Below are 17,525 nucleotides of genomic sequence, written 5' to 3' on the forward strand. Positions count from 1 at the left end.
GCATAACATTAGGGCAGCTGAGGCTTCATTTGCTGCAGGTAAGCATTTGTGGTCTACACAACACAGCCTCCTAGTTGGATGCTCTGAAAGTACCTTTAAAAGGTCTGTTGACACTAATCTCCCTGGCAGTCACCCTTTGTGACCTTCCCTTTGTAGTCCCAAAGTCCCATTCACACTGCATTGAGTAACATTTCCTTGACTCCTTTTATAATAAGGCTGACCTCTATATGCACCCCAAACCCACATGGATTGAGGGTGTTTTGAACTGATGTACCTTTCCCAAACAGGACTTGTGTTTAGAAATTAAGTAACTGAGAGAGCACCTATGAGAAACTAGCAACTTGAATACAAGGCAACCTTATGTGCAGATATATAGGAATCAGGGTGGGTGGGGTACGGAGAAGCTTCCCAGAGGCGGAGGCTTTGAGCTAACTTGAAGAATGAGAACCCTCTGGGATGGGTCAAGAACCCTAGGCAGAAGGCACTGGAGAAACAGAGCCAGGGGGCTCTCCCCTGGATACCCCCATTTCATTCACATAGCTCCAGGCCACCTTTGCCCCTTGCCAGCTGGGAGACTTTGGGCACCTCTCTTCTGTTCCCTGAGCCTCAATTTCCCTATCTGTGAGGTGGGGTAATAATACATATTTCATAAAGGATACTAGAGCATGGAAAGTAGAGCTGGAGGGAGGGGGGGAGACAACCTGGTTTAGTATTGGGTTTTAGTATTGGGTTTAGTATTGGGTTTTCTTGGGTAAGTCATTGCACCTCCTGAGCCTCAGTGTTCCAATCTGCAAAATGGAGCCCAGTGAGGGCAGGAACTAGCAGGCTTCACTTCCCATTGAGTTTGGTCTGGGTTCTTGCATAGGAGAGCTGCTCAGAAAATACCTGTGGGGTGAATGAACGAATCAGGAATGCCTGTTACTCCCTCTGCCAAGAATACTCTCCCCAGCTCTTCCCATGGCTGATTCCTTGCTGTTTCATCAGATGGAACAGGCATGCCACTAGGTTCTCCCTAAGCCCCTCAAACAAAGTTACAATGTCACAGTTATCTTATTTCCCTGCTGACTCTGATCATAATATTGTGTGATCTAAATTGCTTGTTATTTCTGTTTCACCATTTGCATGCCTTGTCTGTATCTACAGTGCCCAGCACAGCGCCTGGCATATACTTAATACATGTTCTACTATGTTCCCTCCTCCCAACCTTTGGATACTGCCTAGGTTTCTCTTATTCGTAGGTCCGTGATCCTACCCCCACCGCGGCCACCCCGACTGGGTTATCTTTACACTGCCTTAAGCGACCTCTGCCTGCCTGTACTTCTCCACCCCCGAACCCCGCATTAGTGCACCGCCAGGGTGAGAGCTTGGCTCCCTATGGCCCAGCGCATGGAAGAGGCCTGGCATACACTAGGCCTTTTCTAAGTGTTGGAATAAACGAGTGACAGGCCAGCACGATGACGGGCCTGGCACCCCCAAGGCACCCGGCTGCCAACGCGTCTTCCCGCCCAGGGCGCGGGAGCCGCGCGAGCGGGAGGCTCGGCGGTTCTGCTCCCGCCGCCCGGTCCAAACTTTCAAAAGATGCGGCGGCCGCGGCCCCGCCCCTCCCTGCTTGGTTGGAGGCAGCGGGAGGCGGAGGCGGAGCCGGCGGGCTCGGGCCGGTTGGCTCCGCCTCCTCCCGCTGCCGCCGCCTCCCTTCAGGCGCCCGCCCCAGCTGCAGCCCGCCGGCTCGGCGGTGCAGCCGCGATGCCCCGGAGCCCGACCCCGGCCCGGGTGCCCGGCCCACCGCGTTATTAGCCTCCGTGCGCCCCGAGCGCGCCGCCGCCGACGCAGCGCCCCGACGCAGCAATGGGCAACACGGTGCACCGGACCCTGCCAGGTACGCCGGGGAGCCCTGCCCGGGAGGCGGGCGCTGGGGTTCTCTTCTCCCTAGGGTACCCGCTGGGTGACTTCCGGAGAGCCACCCCACCCCTCGGAGCCCTCGGCGCGCAGCGGGCTGGAGTCTCCGGTGCCTCCTGCACCCCGGCTAGCGCGCGCCCCTCGGCGGGGTTCTGCGCTCCGGGAGGACGGGTACCGCGTCCTGGTTACCTTGGGGACCCCAGTCCTCGATCGCCCTGCTTGGCCAGAGGCGCGAAGGGGCCGCTGGGGCGATGCCGCGCGCCCCCTCGCCTTTGTTTCAGCCCGAGGGCTCTGAGGAGGGAGCCCGGGGCGCCTTGGGGGGTGACTGGAGTAGGGCTCCCCAGGGCTTCCGACGGCCAGAAGCCAGCCCTTGTGCCGAGACTGCAGCTGCTGAAAGTGGGGGGGCGCTTGCAGGGGTACCCCAATTTCCAGCTGCCAGCGCCCCCGCGGCACATGCTGCCTTGGTTTGGCCACGTTCCCACGCGCACCCCGGCTGCGCCCCCCTCTGGTGTCCGCTCAGCTGGGGGCTCTCTAGTCCCTCAGAGTCACCGCTGCAAAGCGCATCGCCCCCTAGTTAACATCACCATAGAATCTCCGGGCCAGAGTAAGGAGATGGGGGGACGGGAGGGGGGGTGGGAGGGTGGGAGATGGGGAGCAGAGGGGGCCTTACTAGAGAATACCTGGTAATTTGGGAAGCAGATCACTGTGCCAGGGGGCTCTGTGTCCAGCGCTTTGCATACCCCAGCTCGGCATACAAAGTAGCTTTTCATTATAAAGATATTTATCCCAAATTTACAAATAAAGAAATCGAGGCTCAGAGGAGGAGAAATGACTCACCCAAGGTCATACCGCTAAGAGGGGGTAATCTGGATTGAACCCGTTCTGCTTGCCCGGCCATCCCCCCACCCCAAGTCTTTAGAAAAAGCCCTTATTTTGGCTTAAGGCTGGGCATTGGTAGCATCCTTTAGGCACAAAGTGAGAGATATGTGTATTTTTAAAGTACAAAGGCCCAGCTCCGTGGGGTAGCAAATCATCTGGCTGTGGGGCAAATTTAGTGTGAGGTTTTAGGAGCAGAGACATGTCACTGGTTTGTGCTCTAACACTCCCATATAGCCCCCCTTTCTAGGCTTTATATCAAAAAATAATTGTTTCCTCCCCTGGAGGGGGTTGAAATGGGTGATGCTGTGCTCGGGATTCCCAAGGTTGCTTTATGGAAGAAGAGCCGACTCCTACTTTCTAAGCTTCTGGGCAGCGTGAGGGCCATTGTGCTCAAAACCCCCAAGATTTTCAGCCAGGTGAAGTCACCAGCAGGGGCTCGTCAGCTAGCCAGAGGCAGAGGTGGGATTTGAACCCAGGTCCACTTACTGGAGGGTGGCCTCGATCTCCTATGAGCAGGGATGTTGGCTGGATGGGGATGGGGATGGGGGAGTCCACCCACCTAGTCCGGAGGTACCCAGGGATGCCGACAAAGGTGGCAGCAGATACTCTCCTGGCCACAAAGACACCTGGCTGCATCATGGGCCCCCTTGTAGGATTTCTTAATAAAAAATACTGATGCTGTTCTAGTCACATAAAAAAAAAAAAAAAAAAAAAAACATTGTGCCACCTGTGGGTCAGCTTTAGGGTGGGTGAAGGGACAGACACAGCCAGGCAGGCTAAAAATAGCTTGCAATTTATATATTCTCCATCCCACTGGGCTCTTGCTGTGTGGACTGGGCCATCCTGGGCAAGGAGCTGGGGGGTTGAGGTTATTACCTGCTGCAGTAGCTAAGTGTGAAAAATTAAAACTCCCCACGGGGCTGAAGCTTGCACTGAGTTGGAGGAAGGGGAGCGAACTGGAATTCCTAGTTGCTGGCGCTGAGAATATGAAGGGCCATTAATTGTTTTCCAACCTGTTCTGTAATTAGTCTCTCACATACACCGGGCCATTCTTTACAACTCTGTGATCAGTACATGCCGCTCCCCACACTTGGAATAGCCTTTCTTGTCTAGTCCATCTCTTACAATTCAGCTTACTTGTCACCGTATCCAGGAAGCCTTCCTTGAACACCCACACCCAATCCCACCCTTGGCTAGGCTACCTAGATACCTTCTTAAGTCCCTGCTTGTCCATCCGACCACGTTGCATTGCCGTCGCCCCTCTCCACAACTTGCCTTGAGGCTGCCTGAGGACAGAAACCATGTCTTGATTATCTTGGATCCCTGGTTGCCCAACCCAGAGCCTAGTGGCTGGCAGGGGCTCAAAAACCGGTGGTAGAGCTCACATGTTGCCTGCATCCTAGGCTGAAAGAATGTTTGGCTCAGTCCTGCCCTGTAGAAATCCTGGTGCTTTCGTTCTCAGGAAAAGGACACATGCGTGGGGTTCCTTCTATGGGACTTGAAATAGAGAGCTGGCATTTGCTAAGCACCTGGATTCCATGCCAGGCTTCCTGCATATGTGGCTTCATTTACATGCCAAGCATGCTCCTCCTTAAGGCTCCTGCACTTGCTGATCCTTCTGCCTGGAACATTCTTCCCCCAGACCTCCACATGGTTTCCCCCTTGCTTCTTTTAGGTCCCTGCTCCCATGTGGGTCCTGGTGTTGCCCCTGCCCCCGGCACGCCCCACTTACTTTCCCCCACTCTGTGTTTCTACATAGCATGATCACCATGTGCCACACTGTATGTGTAGTTAGCTGTTTCATCATCTGTCTCCCCAGGGAGGATTTTGTGTGTTTTATGTACCGCCGTATATTCAGCACCTGGAGCAGTGGCTAGGGCATAGCTGTTCGGTAAATATCTGTTGAATGAATCGATGAATTTAATTCTTGCAACAGCCCTGCAAGGTAGAGATCATCATCTCTATCTACAGATAAGGAAACTAAGGCTCAGGGAGATAAAATGACTCACCCCAGTTCGCATGGCTCATCCAGTTGGTAGAACCAGGACTGGAATCCAGGTTTATTTAGCTCCAAAGGGCTGCATTCTTCCTCTGACATGCAGTATCCCCCCAACCCATGGTTCAGACATCGGTTGGGGCCCCCCGAGTAATTATGGTATGTTATTGTGTGCAGTGATGACAAGCCAAAGAAAGGGAAGGTCCTTTATGATCGCTGTAGGGAAGCCCCTTGGTAATCTTCACAAAGGGCACATTCAGAGGAATGCCCTATAAATAGAACGGTCCAGGAGTCAGCAAGGGAATTCACGTTTGCTAAGTTCCTACTGTGTGCATTACCCGTTGCAGTTCAGTACTGCAAAGTAAGATGCCATTCGTCTCCATTTTATAGATGAGGAGACTGAGGCACAGAGAGGTTACCAACACTCGATGCAACTCACACAGTTAGGCAGTGGCAAAGCTGGGGTTAGAAGACCCAGGTCTGTCTTATTCCTAATACCCCCTGGCCCTTTTCTCTGGATTCCGTTTCCCTTAATCTGGGTTTTGTAAAGAAAAATAGTAAGAGTATAAACAAGTGGGGTTAGGGGAGACTAGAATTCCGGGGCGGGGGGCTCTTCCCCCTTCTTCTACCAGTTCATTGCAACCCCTCCCTCAGCTCGCCTCTGGAGCTCACTCATAGTTCTGGTTGGAGAAGAGACTGAATTCAAACTGCCAGTTGGGTTTAATCATTAAGTTGGTCTGTGCTTGACCAAGTCAATGGACCTTTTTAGTGTTAGTTCAATAGTTAGGCATCCTAGAGGTTGGAGTGAAGGACGTGTGTTGACCTTGTTCTGTGCCAAACTCTGAGTCAGGGCCTTTACCCACATTATCTATCTTAAACCCTTGTAACAACCCTTTAGAGGGGCTATAGTTACCCCATTTTACAGGGAGGCAACATCTCTCCATGTGCCCAAGCTGGAGGGACTCTGGGGTCTGTCCTGGTCTGCATTTTCCGGAGTGTGCACCTTCACTGATTCAGCTGACATCTTTTAGCCACCTGTCACGTCCCAGGCCCTGGGGTTTCAGCTTGAATGGGATGGACAGCCCCTGGAGGTCCCCATCGAGCTGGCCTCTAGTGGAAGAGGATATAGGATGCACTAACAGAATAGGACAAGTAGCTGGTGGTCTCGATGGAGAGCACAAGCTGTTGCTACCCTGTGCCTCAGAGGGGGAGGGGTGGTGCCCAGTGCCCCCAAATGAGGCCTGGCCACCAGACCAAGTGCTCTGTCTACTGGGGGTCATATCTGACCAGCTTTAAAAATAGAACAGAATAAAAAATAACGCATCAAGTGCATTGAGGTAGTAAGGAGTGTTTTTGCTTCATGAACTTTGTTTCAGTTGTGTGTGCATGTGTGTGTGTGTGTGTGTGTGTGTGTGTGTGTTGGGCTCCGTGGGCTGCAGTGATTAAGAGTTGTGATGAGACCATTCACTGGTCTACAGCAGTGGGAGGTCTGGTGCTGGGTCTAGAACACAGATCTCGGAGTCAGGATGCCTGGTTTCAAATCTAAGCTCAGCCATTTCTTAGGGGAGTGACTTTAGGAAGGTCTCTCTCTGTGCCTCAGTTTCCTCACTGCGATACGGGGACGACGGGGGGTAGCTCCCTCGTAATTGGCGGCGGTGATAATTAAATGGAATAGGGCAGGTAGTCTTGGCACAATGCCTGGGGCTTTTGCTATCATGGTTATTGTTGCCTTTCACTTCCTGCCTTGAAAGCTCTGTCCCAGGTGACCACCAGCCTTGAATCCAGGGGCCCGATTGGGAGGCGTCCCTTTCATGCGTACTGACAGCAGCAATTCCTAAGCGTTCTTCAGCTCGGTCCAGGACACCAGATTTCTGACGAGAAGAATCTTCTTGGCAGGTTGCATTTTGCCATTTTCGTTTGTTCACCAGACCTCCAGGCTGGGCTCTGTGCTGAGCCTGGGGGTCACAGTCTGGATTGAGGGACTCGAGGTCTAGTGGGAAAGACCAACAAGGACGGAGCAGTTATAGTAAGTGGGGGAGGGGGACCCTGGGGGCCGTGATAGCCCGGAACAGGAGGCAGGAAGGCTTCCTGGAGGAGGTGCTGTCCAGTGAGACCAGAAAGCAGAGAAGTTAGTCAAGGGAAGGAAAGTTGTTTAAGACAGAGGCCCGAGTGGAGGGAGAGTAGGGCATATGGGGGGAACTGTGGCATTCTGGGGATCCCAGTGCAAGCCGGGGTGGTATGTGGAGTCAGGGGCGGGCAGAGGCCATGTGAGAGGAGGGGATGGTTTCTTGCAGGCCAGCCCGCAGTCAGGAGGCTTAGATTTCTTAGCTGCCACACTCCCTGCCGGGATGATGTGCCGAGTTTGCCAGCAGGGGCATAGCATTTTCACTGGGCTTGGCTGGAAGGATTGTTTAATCTTCCCTGCAGACAAGAAGGGTCAGCTCTGCCCTCTTTTGGACCAAAGCGTTTTCTGTATTTAGTGGTGCTCTATGAGGGCTTAAAATAGAAGCCCAGAAGCCAGGGCTGTGCTTCAAGCAGAGAGGGGAAAGGAAGGAGGCCTGGGTGCAGCCCTGTAGGTCGTAAGCGCTCACCTGGGCTATAGAAGAGCGGTCAGATCTTCAGCATGCTTGCCCCATACCGGGCCCTTTATCTATTTCATTCCTATTTCAGCTGTCAGGACCTGCCTTCCAGAAGTAGTTTCCCATTTCACAGATGAGGAAACTGAGCTCAGAGGAGAAACGAGACCTGCCTTGGGACAGGCAGCCAGGAAGTTGGCAGAGTGGAATTTGACCGCAGGCCTGCCCAGTTCCAAAGCTCCTTCTCCTCCATCACCAAGGGGCACTGCTCCCCGGGGCATCTTGGGGCTGCTGCCCTTTGTCCTCATCCTGAGCCCCACCCCTCTCAAGCTGTCCTTCCCATGGACAGAATGAAGCTGCCCATGGAAAAGGTCCATCCCCCTCACCTCTCCCTCCCTCCCTCCCTCCCTCCCTCCCTCCAGGCCTGGAGACTCAAAAGCTGACCTCTGGGAATCCTGCCCTGGAGGAGGGGGAATCTGAGCTCCGCACCCTTTCCCCCAGGCTTAGGCTCCTGATATTTCTGCCTGGTAAAAACTGGCCTGCAGTCGGCCACTCCCACCTGCCATCGGCAGGGGTCACGGTGCACCCACACCCTCTCCCCTGAGTCCGGCTATTCACAGGCCCTTCCCGCCCAGAGGCAGCCCCACCAATCAGTCAGCAAGGGCACGGGGCTAGGGCGAGAACCCTTCGTCGTCCAGCACCCAGGCTTTCCTGCAGGTGAGGAGCAAGCATCCTGTCTCCCTGCTGTGCTGTCATCCACCCACAGCAGAGTTGGTAACAGCACAGGCTGTGGTCCTGGTCCCACGTCCTCCTCTTAATCGTAGCCCCAGGCATGCAAAGCGTCTGGCAGATAGGAAGTGCTCACATGGGGTGCCTGTTAGGATTATGGGCTTCCTGGGGACACAAGCCCCTCCTCTATGCTGAGCCCTGTGCTCCTGAGGGAGACAGACTCAGAAGAACAATGACCGCTAACTTGTATCACACAGCCCGTCTGTGCCAGACAGAGTTCTAAGTAGGTGCCTGCACTTGACCCTCCGAACAAGCCCCATGAGAGAGCTATTACTGTTAGTCCCTTACAACTGTTGAGGGAACAAAGAGGACAGAGAGGGAAATAACTTGCCCAAGGGCACACAGCAAGGGTAGTCCGACAGGATTCCTGCTAGAAGGAGAGGATGTTTGTGCGGGAAGGGTGACTGCTGAGTCAGGGTGGGGGGTCAGGTGGGAGGCGGTTCACATTTGCACTAGAAGCCTTCATAGTATTGAGCAGAAATCTGTAAGCATTTAGAAATCCCGCAGGTCGGTTTTTAGTGTGTTCACCTACTTCTGTAGTTGTCTGTCTCACGTCCTGCCTCTAGGCGTGGCCGGGTGGGGACAGTCTCCAGGTGGCCTGTGGGTTTACTGAGAAGATCCCAGCTGATATTCCCTGACGTCTGTTGTGTAGATCTCCAACCCCCTTTCAAAGCAGGTCAGGGGACAGGTGATGTCCTGAGGGCTTTCTAGACAACAAAGCAAGGGCCAGGTCATCTCGGGGAGAGCAAAGAATCCCCGGCAACATAGCCTGAGGTCAGAGAGCAGACCTGATGGGAAACGGTACTGTGGATCAAATGTAGACATGACCAGTGTGTGGACATCATGTGGAGGCAGGTATCAGCTGAGTCAAAGGAAGAACTTTCTAACTGTGGAAGCAGTCTGCAGGTGGAATGAGAGCAGTGAGGAACAAGTGCCCTTTGCTGGAGTGGCACTGGTGTTTAGCCCAGCTGGGACTTGAGATGGACATTGTAGAAGCAACTGAGCATCACATGGATCCAGGATGAATTGTTCATGAAGGTGCCCTTTGACCTTGGGGTCTTATGGGGTGTGCTATCCACTGTTCATCTGCTGAACGCCTGCAGGCCCCTTCGCAATCTTTCATTTATATAATCCTCCTGACAGTTCTGTGGCTTGGAAGGTCTTGGGCCCATTTTATAGCTCAGGAAGTAAGGCACAGACAGATGAAGCCACCTGCCCTCGCCTGGGTCTGTTCCCCACCCCTAGTCTCCCAGCCTCAGCATTTTTGCAGACTCAGTGACAGATATTTCTGAGCGGGGTTTGGGACAGTCGTCCTTGGACATCAGTCCCAGTTCACCCTTGTTTCTTTTTCTCTCTGCATTCTTACTACTGGGACTCAGCTGGCCTCTTGCCTCACCTCTGGGCGGTGGGGAGAAAGTTCTTTTATGAGTAAGCCATTTGGGGAAATGGGTGAGTGGGGGTATCTGGGGTAGGATTGGCACTTGGCAGGATGCCCACAGCTATTAACAAGTGTATTCTGTTTATGCCTTCAACATTACACATTGTTTTATATTACAGTTATATCCCTTGGGCACGTGTTTTCTTTCCTTTTCCCCCCAAGGATGATGGATTTAAGAGCTGGGTGGGCACATGCATACCCTGTATCTCCAAAGCTGGGTCTGCCTGGTAACTTTCCACTCCACCCAAGAGCTTCCCTTCCCCTCAAGGTTTGGGGGCAATTCAAGGTCAGGAGATGGGACAGCGGAATTTCCCTGACTCTGAGGATGGCCCAGACCTTCTTCATCCCTGCAGAGAAGTCCCCCAGGGACTCTGTTCCTAGGACCGGAGGGAGCTTGGAACCTACTTCCTATTTGGCAGATAGGGACACCGGGACCAGAGTGCAGGGTCACACAGCAATTCCAGATGAGGTCTTTGACTGGAATCCCAAGAGAGGTGATGGAAAGAGCACGGTTTTGGAGGCAGTCTTGAGTTCAAATAGTTCTACTCTATCTAACCCATGTCACCCTGGGCAAGTCCTTTCCCTCTCTGAGCCTCCACTTTCTCATCTCTAAGATGGGGATAATGATGCTACCTCCTTTGTGGTCAGGCAATGAGGTACAGATAGGGAACTGCGTGAGAAGTCTGAGCGCAACACAAGACAAGGACTCCATAAGTCTCCCTGAAGGCAAAGGGGTCTGCGCTCCTGAAATTGACGGGGTTGAGGGGGCTGGGGTGGGGAGGAACAGTAGGACCATTAGTCCTGTTCCTCTCAGGTCCCCGTGATAGATCACTGAAGTACCCACCGGTTGGCTAGAGAAGCAGTTCTGCATAATGGTCAAGGGCATGCATGGATTTTGGCTTCCCATCTGAGTGGAATCCTGAGCCAGCTCTTTCCGGAGCCACACAGGCTTCCTCCGGCATCCTCAGTCCTCACTCACCTACTCCCATGAGCCCTCGGGGATTCGGAGGATGGTCAGCATGATGGAGGAGGTGGAGGGAAAGGAGAAAGCTGGATCTTCAGAGAAGGAAGCAGAGTGGCAGAGGCACCCTCCAGAGTCACTTCTTGGCGAGCCTCAGAGTCCAACGTGGCAGGGAAGGAAACTTTAGCTGAGGACCCACACTGTGTGCGGGGCACCATGTGGGAACCCTGTTCCTTCCCCGCAGGGACGACTTCTACGCTTTGCCTGAAGCAGCCATAGCCTCTTCTTCCTAGCTTTGTGGAGCCAGGCTAGTAGGGGTTCAAATGCTAACTCCATCATTTCCTGGCTGTGTGGCCTTGGGCGGCTCTCCCAACCTCCCTGAGCCTCCCTGCCTCACTGGCAATGGGTCTGGTAGCAGTTACCTCACCCAGAAGGATCACAGGAGGTCTGGTGAATGTAGGCCAAGTTTCAGTCTCTGCATTGCCCCCTGGGAGGTCTGTCTCGCTCATCAGGTCCCACCCCCAGTTCCTTTTTGAGGCCTTGGGGACATTAGGCACTGGGGCTCCCTCCCTGCCCTGCTGTAATCAGTCACCCGCTTTCCTTTTTTAGATGCTGCTTATTGTTCATCTCAAGTTCCGCCAAACTGTGGCCTTTGAGCCGCTCAAAACAAGCTGATTGATGATATCCACCACCCCGCCCCCCATCCCTCCCTGAAACCAAGTCAGGGCATCACTACACTCCTTTCCCAGAAGGTGGCTTAAGCTGCTTGTACATAATCTAGCTTTTTTCTGGCATATCCAGAGGGAAGCAAGAGACCTTGGCGTGGAGTGAGGCATAAAACAGGGAAGATGCAGCCTTTGGAGTCAGGACCAGATCTGAAAACAGGCCCTGCCCTCACAGGCTGGTGGCCCTCATAAGGATGTCCACCTCTCTGGGCCTCGGTTTCCTCCTCTGGAAGCCACCCGGCAGGAGATGGTGAGGGGTGAATGGACCACATGGCAAGCACGTTCACTGTGCCAGAGCTGGGCTCCCCGCCCCTCAGGGCCAGCAAACATTGCCCAGCGGTGGGGCTCACGAGGAACATTTCCTCAGCTCTAGGAACCAGGACAGCATGGTTCAAGGAGAGTCTCCTCCTTCTCCAGCATCGCTTTGACCCTGAGAAGCAGGACCAGTGGATCTACTGCTCCACAAAGTCAGGATGGGGCCCTACAGGTTAGTGAGCAGTCAGGCTTCTGGGCTCCACCCAGGCCAGAAAGTGGCTGCCCTCAAGGCAGAGAAGGAGAAAGTTGGCAGACTCAGCCAGCTTATCAGCAGGCGGGTGCCAGGGGCTGCCTGGAGGAGAAGCAGGTGCCGAGGGGCAAGACTGTACCAGCAGTTGGCAGCAACATTTGAAACCTGGACTGTTTTCTTCCTCCCGCCATGCTAGGTCATTCTGATAGGCAGGAAGAGAGACAGGGACAGTTTCCATGGGAAGAAACTGGGCTTGAAGAGGTGGATCTTGGGAGAGGTGGATCCTTCAGGGTTCCTACCAGCTCCAAACACTTCAGTGGTCCCCTGAGGAATTTAACCCCCTCAGCACGGCCTTTAAGACCTTTTGTGATGCAGCCCCTGACTCCCTCCTCCAGCCTCCCTGCTCCCTTCTGCCCTATATTCCTTTATAGTTCCTTAAGTGCATTCCATTCATTCTCACCTCCAGGCCTTTGCCTGTGCTATTCCCCCTGCATCAAACACACTTCCCCATCCCTACCCTCCTTTCCAGCCATTTCTGCCTCAGTCTGCAGAGTGGCTCCTCTGAGAAGTGTCCCCATGGCCCCAGCCCTCCCTACCACCCACCCCGTGCTGTCCTGGTGTCTGCGTCCGTCCCCCTGCTGGTCTCTCAGTTACAGGGCAGGGCAGGGCAGGGCAGGGCAGCGCAGGGACTGCGGTTGCTTGTCAGTGCACGTGTCCCTGCAGCCAATGCAGGCCCTGGCATGGGGCGCAGGCTCCATAAATGTCAGATGAAGGAGGAAGTGATGTACTTGAGAAAGAATGAGGGCCCATCCCCCACTCCGGGCCCTAACTGTGGGAGCTGGCACCTCTAAGGTCAGAGTCTCCTGGGGCAGTTTATCAAGAAGAGACCCCAGCGCAGGGGCCCGGCAGAGGGTCAGAATGGACCAGGAAATCTTGACTCCACTGAGCACCCGAGGGGGAGTTGGGATGACCTCACCCCCTGGGAACTTGGCGCATCTGAGCCCACTTGAGCAAAGAGGCTGCCACTTAGGCCTGGAAGGAGCAGGCTTTTCTCCCAACAAGCGGTGTCGCCTGACCTCTGGCCTCCCTCCCCTCCCCAGGCTCCTTGCAGCTGCAGACAGGAGTGTGGGACCTTCCCGGCTGCACTGGAGTGACCGAGTTTTGTTTGCAAAGAAGAGGGGAGGGAGTTTTGTTTGCAAAGAAGAGGGGAGGGGAGGAGCAGGGTGGCGGTTTCCCATGTGGGCTGGCCCCCTTCCATCCTGGGCGCTGGCCTCCCAGGCCGCTGAAACAGAGAACAAAGTCCCATTACGCTGGCGTCTGTCTCCTGGGCGCATGTCACTGCCCCATTTGGCAGAGGTGAGGGGAGGTTGGTTGTTTTTTTTTTTTCTAGCCCACTTTCAAACCCACCAATGGCAAAGGTACTTCCTGTTGCCAAAGACGGATATTCTCATCCTGCCTTGGGTGGAGGAAAGCCTTGCCAAATACCAGCCTTGCCTTTTCCTCTCTAAAGCACACGCTAACACACACACACGCACCATGTTGCTTCCGACAGCCAACAGCGGTGGTTTACATTGTGGACTTGGGCAAATGTCACTGGAACCAGAAACTTCTTGCTGGAGGCACACAGTCTAAGGTTAGAGGTTATGTGCACCCAGGAAGCCTCTGAAATTGAATGCCAAATTGTGTGCATGGAGGGTGGGTATTCTGGGGGGGACAGAGGCCCATATAGCTTTCATCACCCTTAACAAGGGCCATGACCCCTGCTCCCAACGGTCACAAGGGACTGCCTTGGAGAAGGGGTGGGCTGTGGGAGGAAGGGCCCAAGCCTGGCCCTCGGATGCCACTGCCCAGCTTGGCGGCTTCGATTTCCTCCACTGGAAGATGAAGGTGGTAAAACCAGGGTTGTCCCACAGACTAAGTCAAATAAACAGAGGCACGTGCCGGCACGTAACAGGGGCTCGGTAAAAGGCTGCTTGTGAAAGGAGGGGCACAGAATAGACCACTTTCCCGGTTGGCGATTCCCTTTCCCTGTGCAGCGGAATCTGCTGACAATTTCAGCCAGAATGCCATCTGCTGGAAGCTGCCAATGCTGGAAGCTGTCATCTCGGCGGCCAGAGAAGCTGGAGTGTTGCTTCCTGCTGTCCTCTTGGCGGTAAATGCCATTTTCTCCGGCTCTTTTTAGATCAATGGAAGGACTGGGCTGGGGTGATGAGCGGGGAACATTCAGGGGGTGGCACAGTGCATATTGGGGACGCTGCCAGGATGGCTTAAAAATGGGCCTCTGCCCTGGTCACCAAGGGAAGGTGACCCCAGGGTTTTCAAGAGGCCTTTCCTGGCCAGGATCACCACGAGCCCACCATGGACAAACATGTCCGGATGTTTTCCCCCAGACCCACAAGTAGATGTCTCTGGTGTCAGAGGACATCGGAAACCCTTCCTTGTCAAAGGAACGAAGGTGGCTGGAGGGACCAAGTGTTTAGTGAACACCTACTGAGTGCCAGGCACTGTCTGATGAATTTACCTCACCAATTCAAAACTCCTCACAGCAGTCCTGCAGGGCAGTAAGGACTCTCACCAGTTTTCTAGGCCTGGTTGGGGAGACCCAGAGAAATTAAGCATGGACCTTACTGTCACCACACAGCTATGAAATAACAAAACAGAATTTAAACCCAGATCTGTCTGCCTGCAAGCCTGTGTTCTTTTTCACTGCCTCTCAAACTGAGATTTAGCAAAAAAACTCTGGGAGAGCTGGAGGTGAGGGCTCACCTAGGAGTTGGGTCTGCTGCCTCCCACTGGGAAGGAAATGTTTAGTGATCATCTACTGTGTGCCAGGATTTGTGCCAGGCTCTCTCTGTGCTCTCATGGCCCCTCAGCAGCCCAAGACAGGGGTCTAAGATCACACACCATTCCAGATGAAAACTTGCAGCCCTGGGAAGTGACCTGACTGCCCAGGGACCCAAGGCAAATGAGCAGCAAAGCACAGGCTCGAACTCAGAGCCCAGGAGGGGTGTTCTAAGGCACTGATGCGGGAGGACCACAGAGCCACCACCAGAACTGCTCTTCTGTCCACCTGTCTCACCAAAGGACTCATGCAAGGCTGGGGGGTTGCAACATTTAATCAGAATAGAGTCCCGTCCTCCCTAACCATCCACAGCCACTCAGTACTCACCCCACACCCAAATCTCTGGCCCATGCGTTTAAAGTCCAGGCATTGCTTCCTTGATCAAACGCTGGAAAGACCCTCCCCTCTGACCTTGGTGGGGCTGGAGCAGCCTTTGGTCAACTGTGAGGCTGGGCCAGGACTGTTTCCTGCTCCCTCCTACGCCCGGGATGGGCTGCTGCAGAGGTCTCCTGGGCTCCTACTTCACAAGACTCCCTCTGCCCTGCCTTGTCCTTAGAGTCCCCAGGTCTGATTCCTGGCCAGAAGAAGAGGGGGCTCACTGGCCATAGGTGGCCCCCCTCACAAGCCGGCGGGTACTCATCCTTCCATGGAAGGAAGGGGGCATGGGGCCTCGTCCTGGCAGAAGGTTTTCTCACCAGTTACAGTGTGCCCATTTGAATCTGGTCTTGGCAGCTAGGAACCTCTGTGCCCACAGACTCAGCCATTTGGGGGAACAGCTGAAGTGATCCCCAGGAGGGGAACGGTGGGGGGCATCTTGGCCCTCGATGGAATATTCTGCAGCCATGAAACACAAGCACTGTGAATGCTCAAGAGCCATGGGGGGGGGCGGGGGGCCAGGAATGCTTTTTATGTAATGCTGAGTTAGAAAAGAGAAGGCAGGAAGCAAAACTGGCTGGGGGCTCTGATTGCAACGAACTTGGAAAAGGTGCTCAGTACTTCCGCACCGCTTATGGAAGAAAGCTGGGGCAGGAGGAAGGAACGCTGGTTTGGAGTCAGACATTGCTGGGTTTACGTCTCAACACTGCTTCTTGCAGCCAAGGGAAGTGTCTCCACTGCCTGGAGCTTTGTTTTTCACCTCAACAATTCTGCAGGTGAAGATTCATTTGGAGAATTAGCCACAACCCCAAATGGAGAACATCTGGCCCAGGCCACAGCACACAGCGAGGGCACAGCCAATGGTCCTTACGTGGATAAGGGCCGGGCAGGGCCGATGAAAAATGCCGTGGGAGTTAGGGTGTGAAGGCAGGGAGAAGGGAGGGATTTTTCTCATCCTTGCCAAACTTTCCATAATGTGGTTCGTGGTGTTTACTGCAGTAATTTAAGCGATAAACTTCAGTTTTTCTGTCGACCTCTCTGAACTAGGATGTTCTGCAGGGCCCCTGGGGTCCATCCACAGACATTTTTTCTCTTTCTTGGAGAAGCCACTTTCCCCGAGCCAAGCTAAAAGCAGACGTTGGTGTACAATTTGGAGATTGCTTATTATTGTTCTTTCACCTTAAGCATTTTCTATTTGCATAAATAACACATCCTCTTTAGACACTTTTTCAGTCTGGTCTTTTTGCCTCATGTCAGGGCGCTGGCCTCTGAGGAGGTAGAAACTGTGTTTATCCCTCACTCCCCGAAGGAAGCTGGATCATTTAATCAAGCCTAAACGAGTCTGTAAACTCCGCTGGTCACTTGGCTAGATTTTGTCCTAACATGTAGTTGGTTTTACAGGAAACTTCCCCTTCTGTGTCTCCCCAGCCAGCGTTCATTTCAGCCGCCAGGCCACTCTGACTGATTATCTATGTAAGGATTCCCAAGCTGTTTTGCAAAGAAACTCTCGGATTGAGAGACAAGGCTCAAGGGGCGAGAAAACTAATCACATAACAGTGGCTTGTGGTCTTTGGTGCTCAGAAGGGCTTTAGATCTGTGGTCCTATTTAATGTTTCCTGGAGTGTTTGCCAGCTGTGGGGACCTTGGGGAGAATTCGGCCTGTGGGTACTGGAGGAAGCTGCAACCCAGAGAAGCTGAGCGGCTCGCACAAGGCTACGGCATGCGTGGGGATGCAGGCTCTGTGGTCCCTGAGCTGCCTCTCCTGACGGTTTACACCTGGTACTTCCCTTACTTAGCTCATTTTTGTCTTCCAAAAAGCTCTCCAGTGGGCCCCTGCTCTTATCCTTGTGGCTCTGGAGATGACCCACAGTCTGGCTCTGGGTTCACCCTCCTCATTGCCTTGGGGGCCCTTCCCTGGCAGGCCGTGCTGGCCTGCTCTGCCGAAAGCCCTGCGTGGCTCCCTTTCCTTCAGGTCTCCTTCAAGGTTACGGAGGAACTCCTATCAATCAAGGAAGTTTGGGCTGCAAACATGAGAAACCAAGCCAACCCGGCTTATAAGCAAAAGAGGGCTCTCCTTATCCTCCTTGGGTGGAAGTAGCCGTGACATTGTCTCCTTTATCAGAGGTGGCCTGCCCAAACCCCTACTGAACTTCAACTTGGCAGGCCCCTCTCCCTCTTTGGGCCCATTTCCCCACCCGTAAAATGGGCTTCTCAGAGATGATTTCTGAGGTCTGCTCTAGCTCTAACGTAATAGAGACAACAAGTGTCAGGCCTCTGCTGAGCATGGGGGAATCAAAGATGAAATGGAAAAGCCCCCGCCCTCCAGGATCCAGCACTGGTGTCCTCCTCTCCCTCCTTACCACCTCTCCGCCTCCCCTTTAAGTATCCATTATTTTTCTTATTTATTGCATATATTTTATACACCCAAGGCAAGTATATTGAATGTCTCATTAAAACCTCAAAACTCCAAATCTCTAGGACCAGAATCTGACCCCTTCTCACCACCTCCCGATGTCAGCCATCATCATCTCTGCCTGGAATAA

General features: G+C 53.8%; 1 protein-coding gene across 1 annotated transcript in view; it reads left to right on the forward strand.

The window, feature by feature from the left end:
• The first annotated feature begins 1,702 nt into the window (after positions 1–1,702).
• The window catches only part of NEURL1B (neuralized E3 ubiquitin protein ligase 1B), a 38,852-nt gene continuing 23,029 nt past the window's right edge, over positions 1,703–17,525 (forward strand). Inside the window, exons 1-2 of the mRNA XM_040492843.1 lie at positions 1,703–1,876; positions 11,628–11,747. Of these exons, the coding sequence (XP_040348777.1) occupies positions 1,846–1,876; positions 11,628–11,747 (151 nt within the window). The 5' untranslated portion in view covers positions 1,703–1,845. The remainder of the gene's footprint in view (positions 1,877–11,627; positions 11,748–17,525) is intronic.

This window comes from Herpailurus yagouaroundi, unplaced genomic scaffold (assembly GCF_014898765.1).
Source record: "Herpailurus yagouaroundi ecotype Mexico unplaced genomic scaffold, PumYag 29, whole genome shotgun sequence".
NCBI classification, from domain to species: Eukaryota; Metazoa; Chordata; class Mammalia; order Carnivora; family Felidae; genus Herpailurus; species Herpailurus yagouaroundi.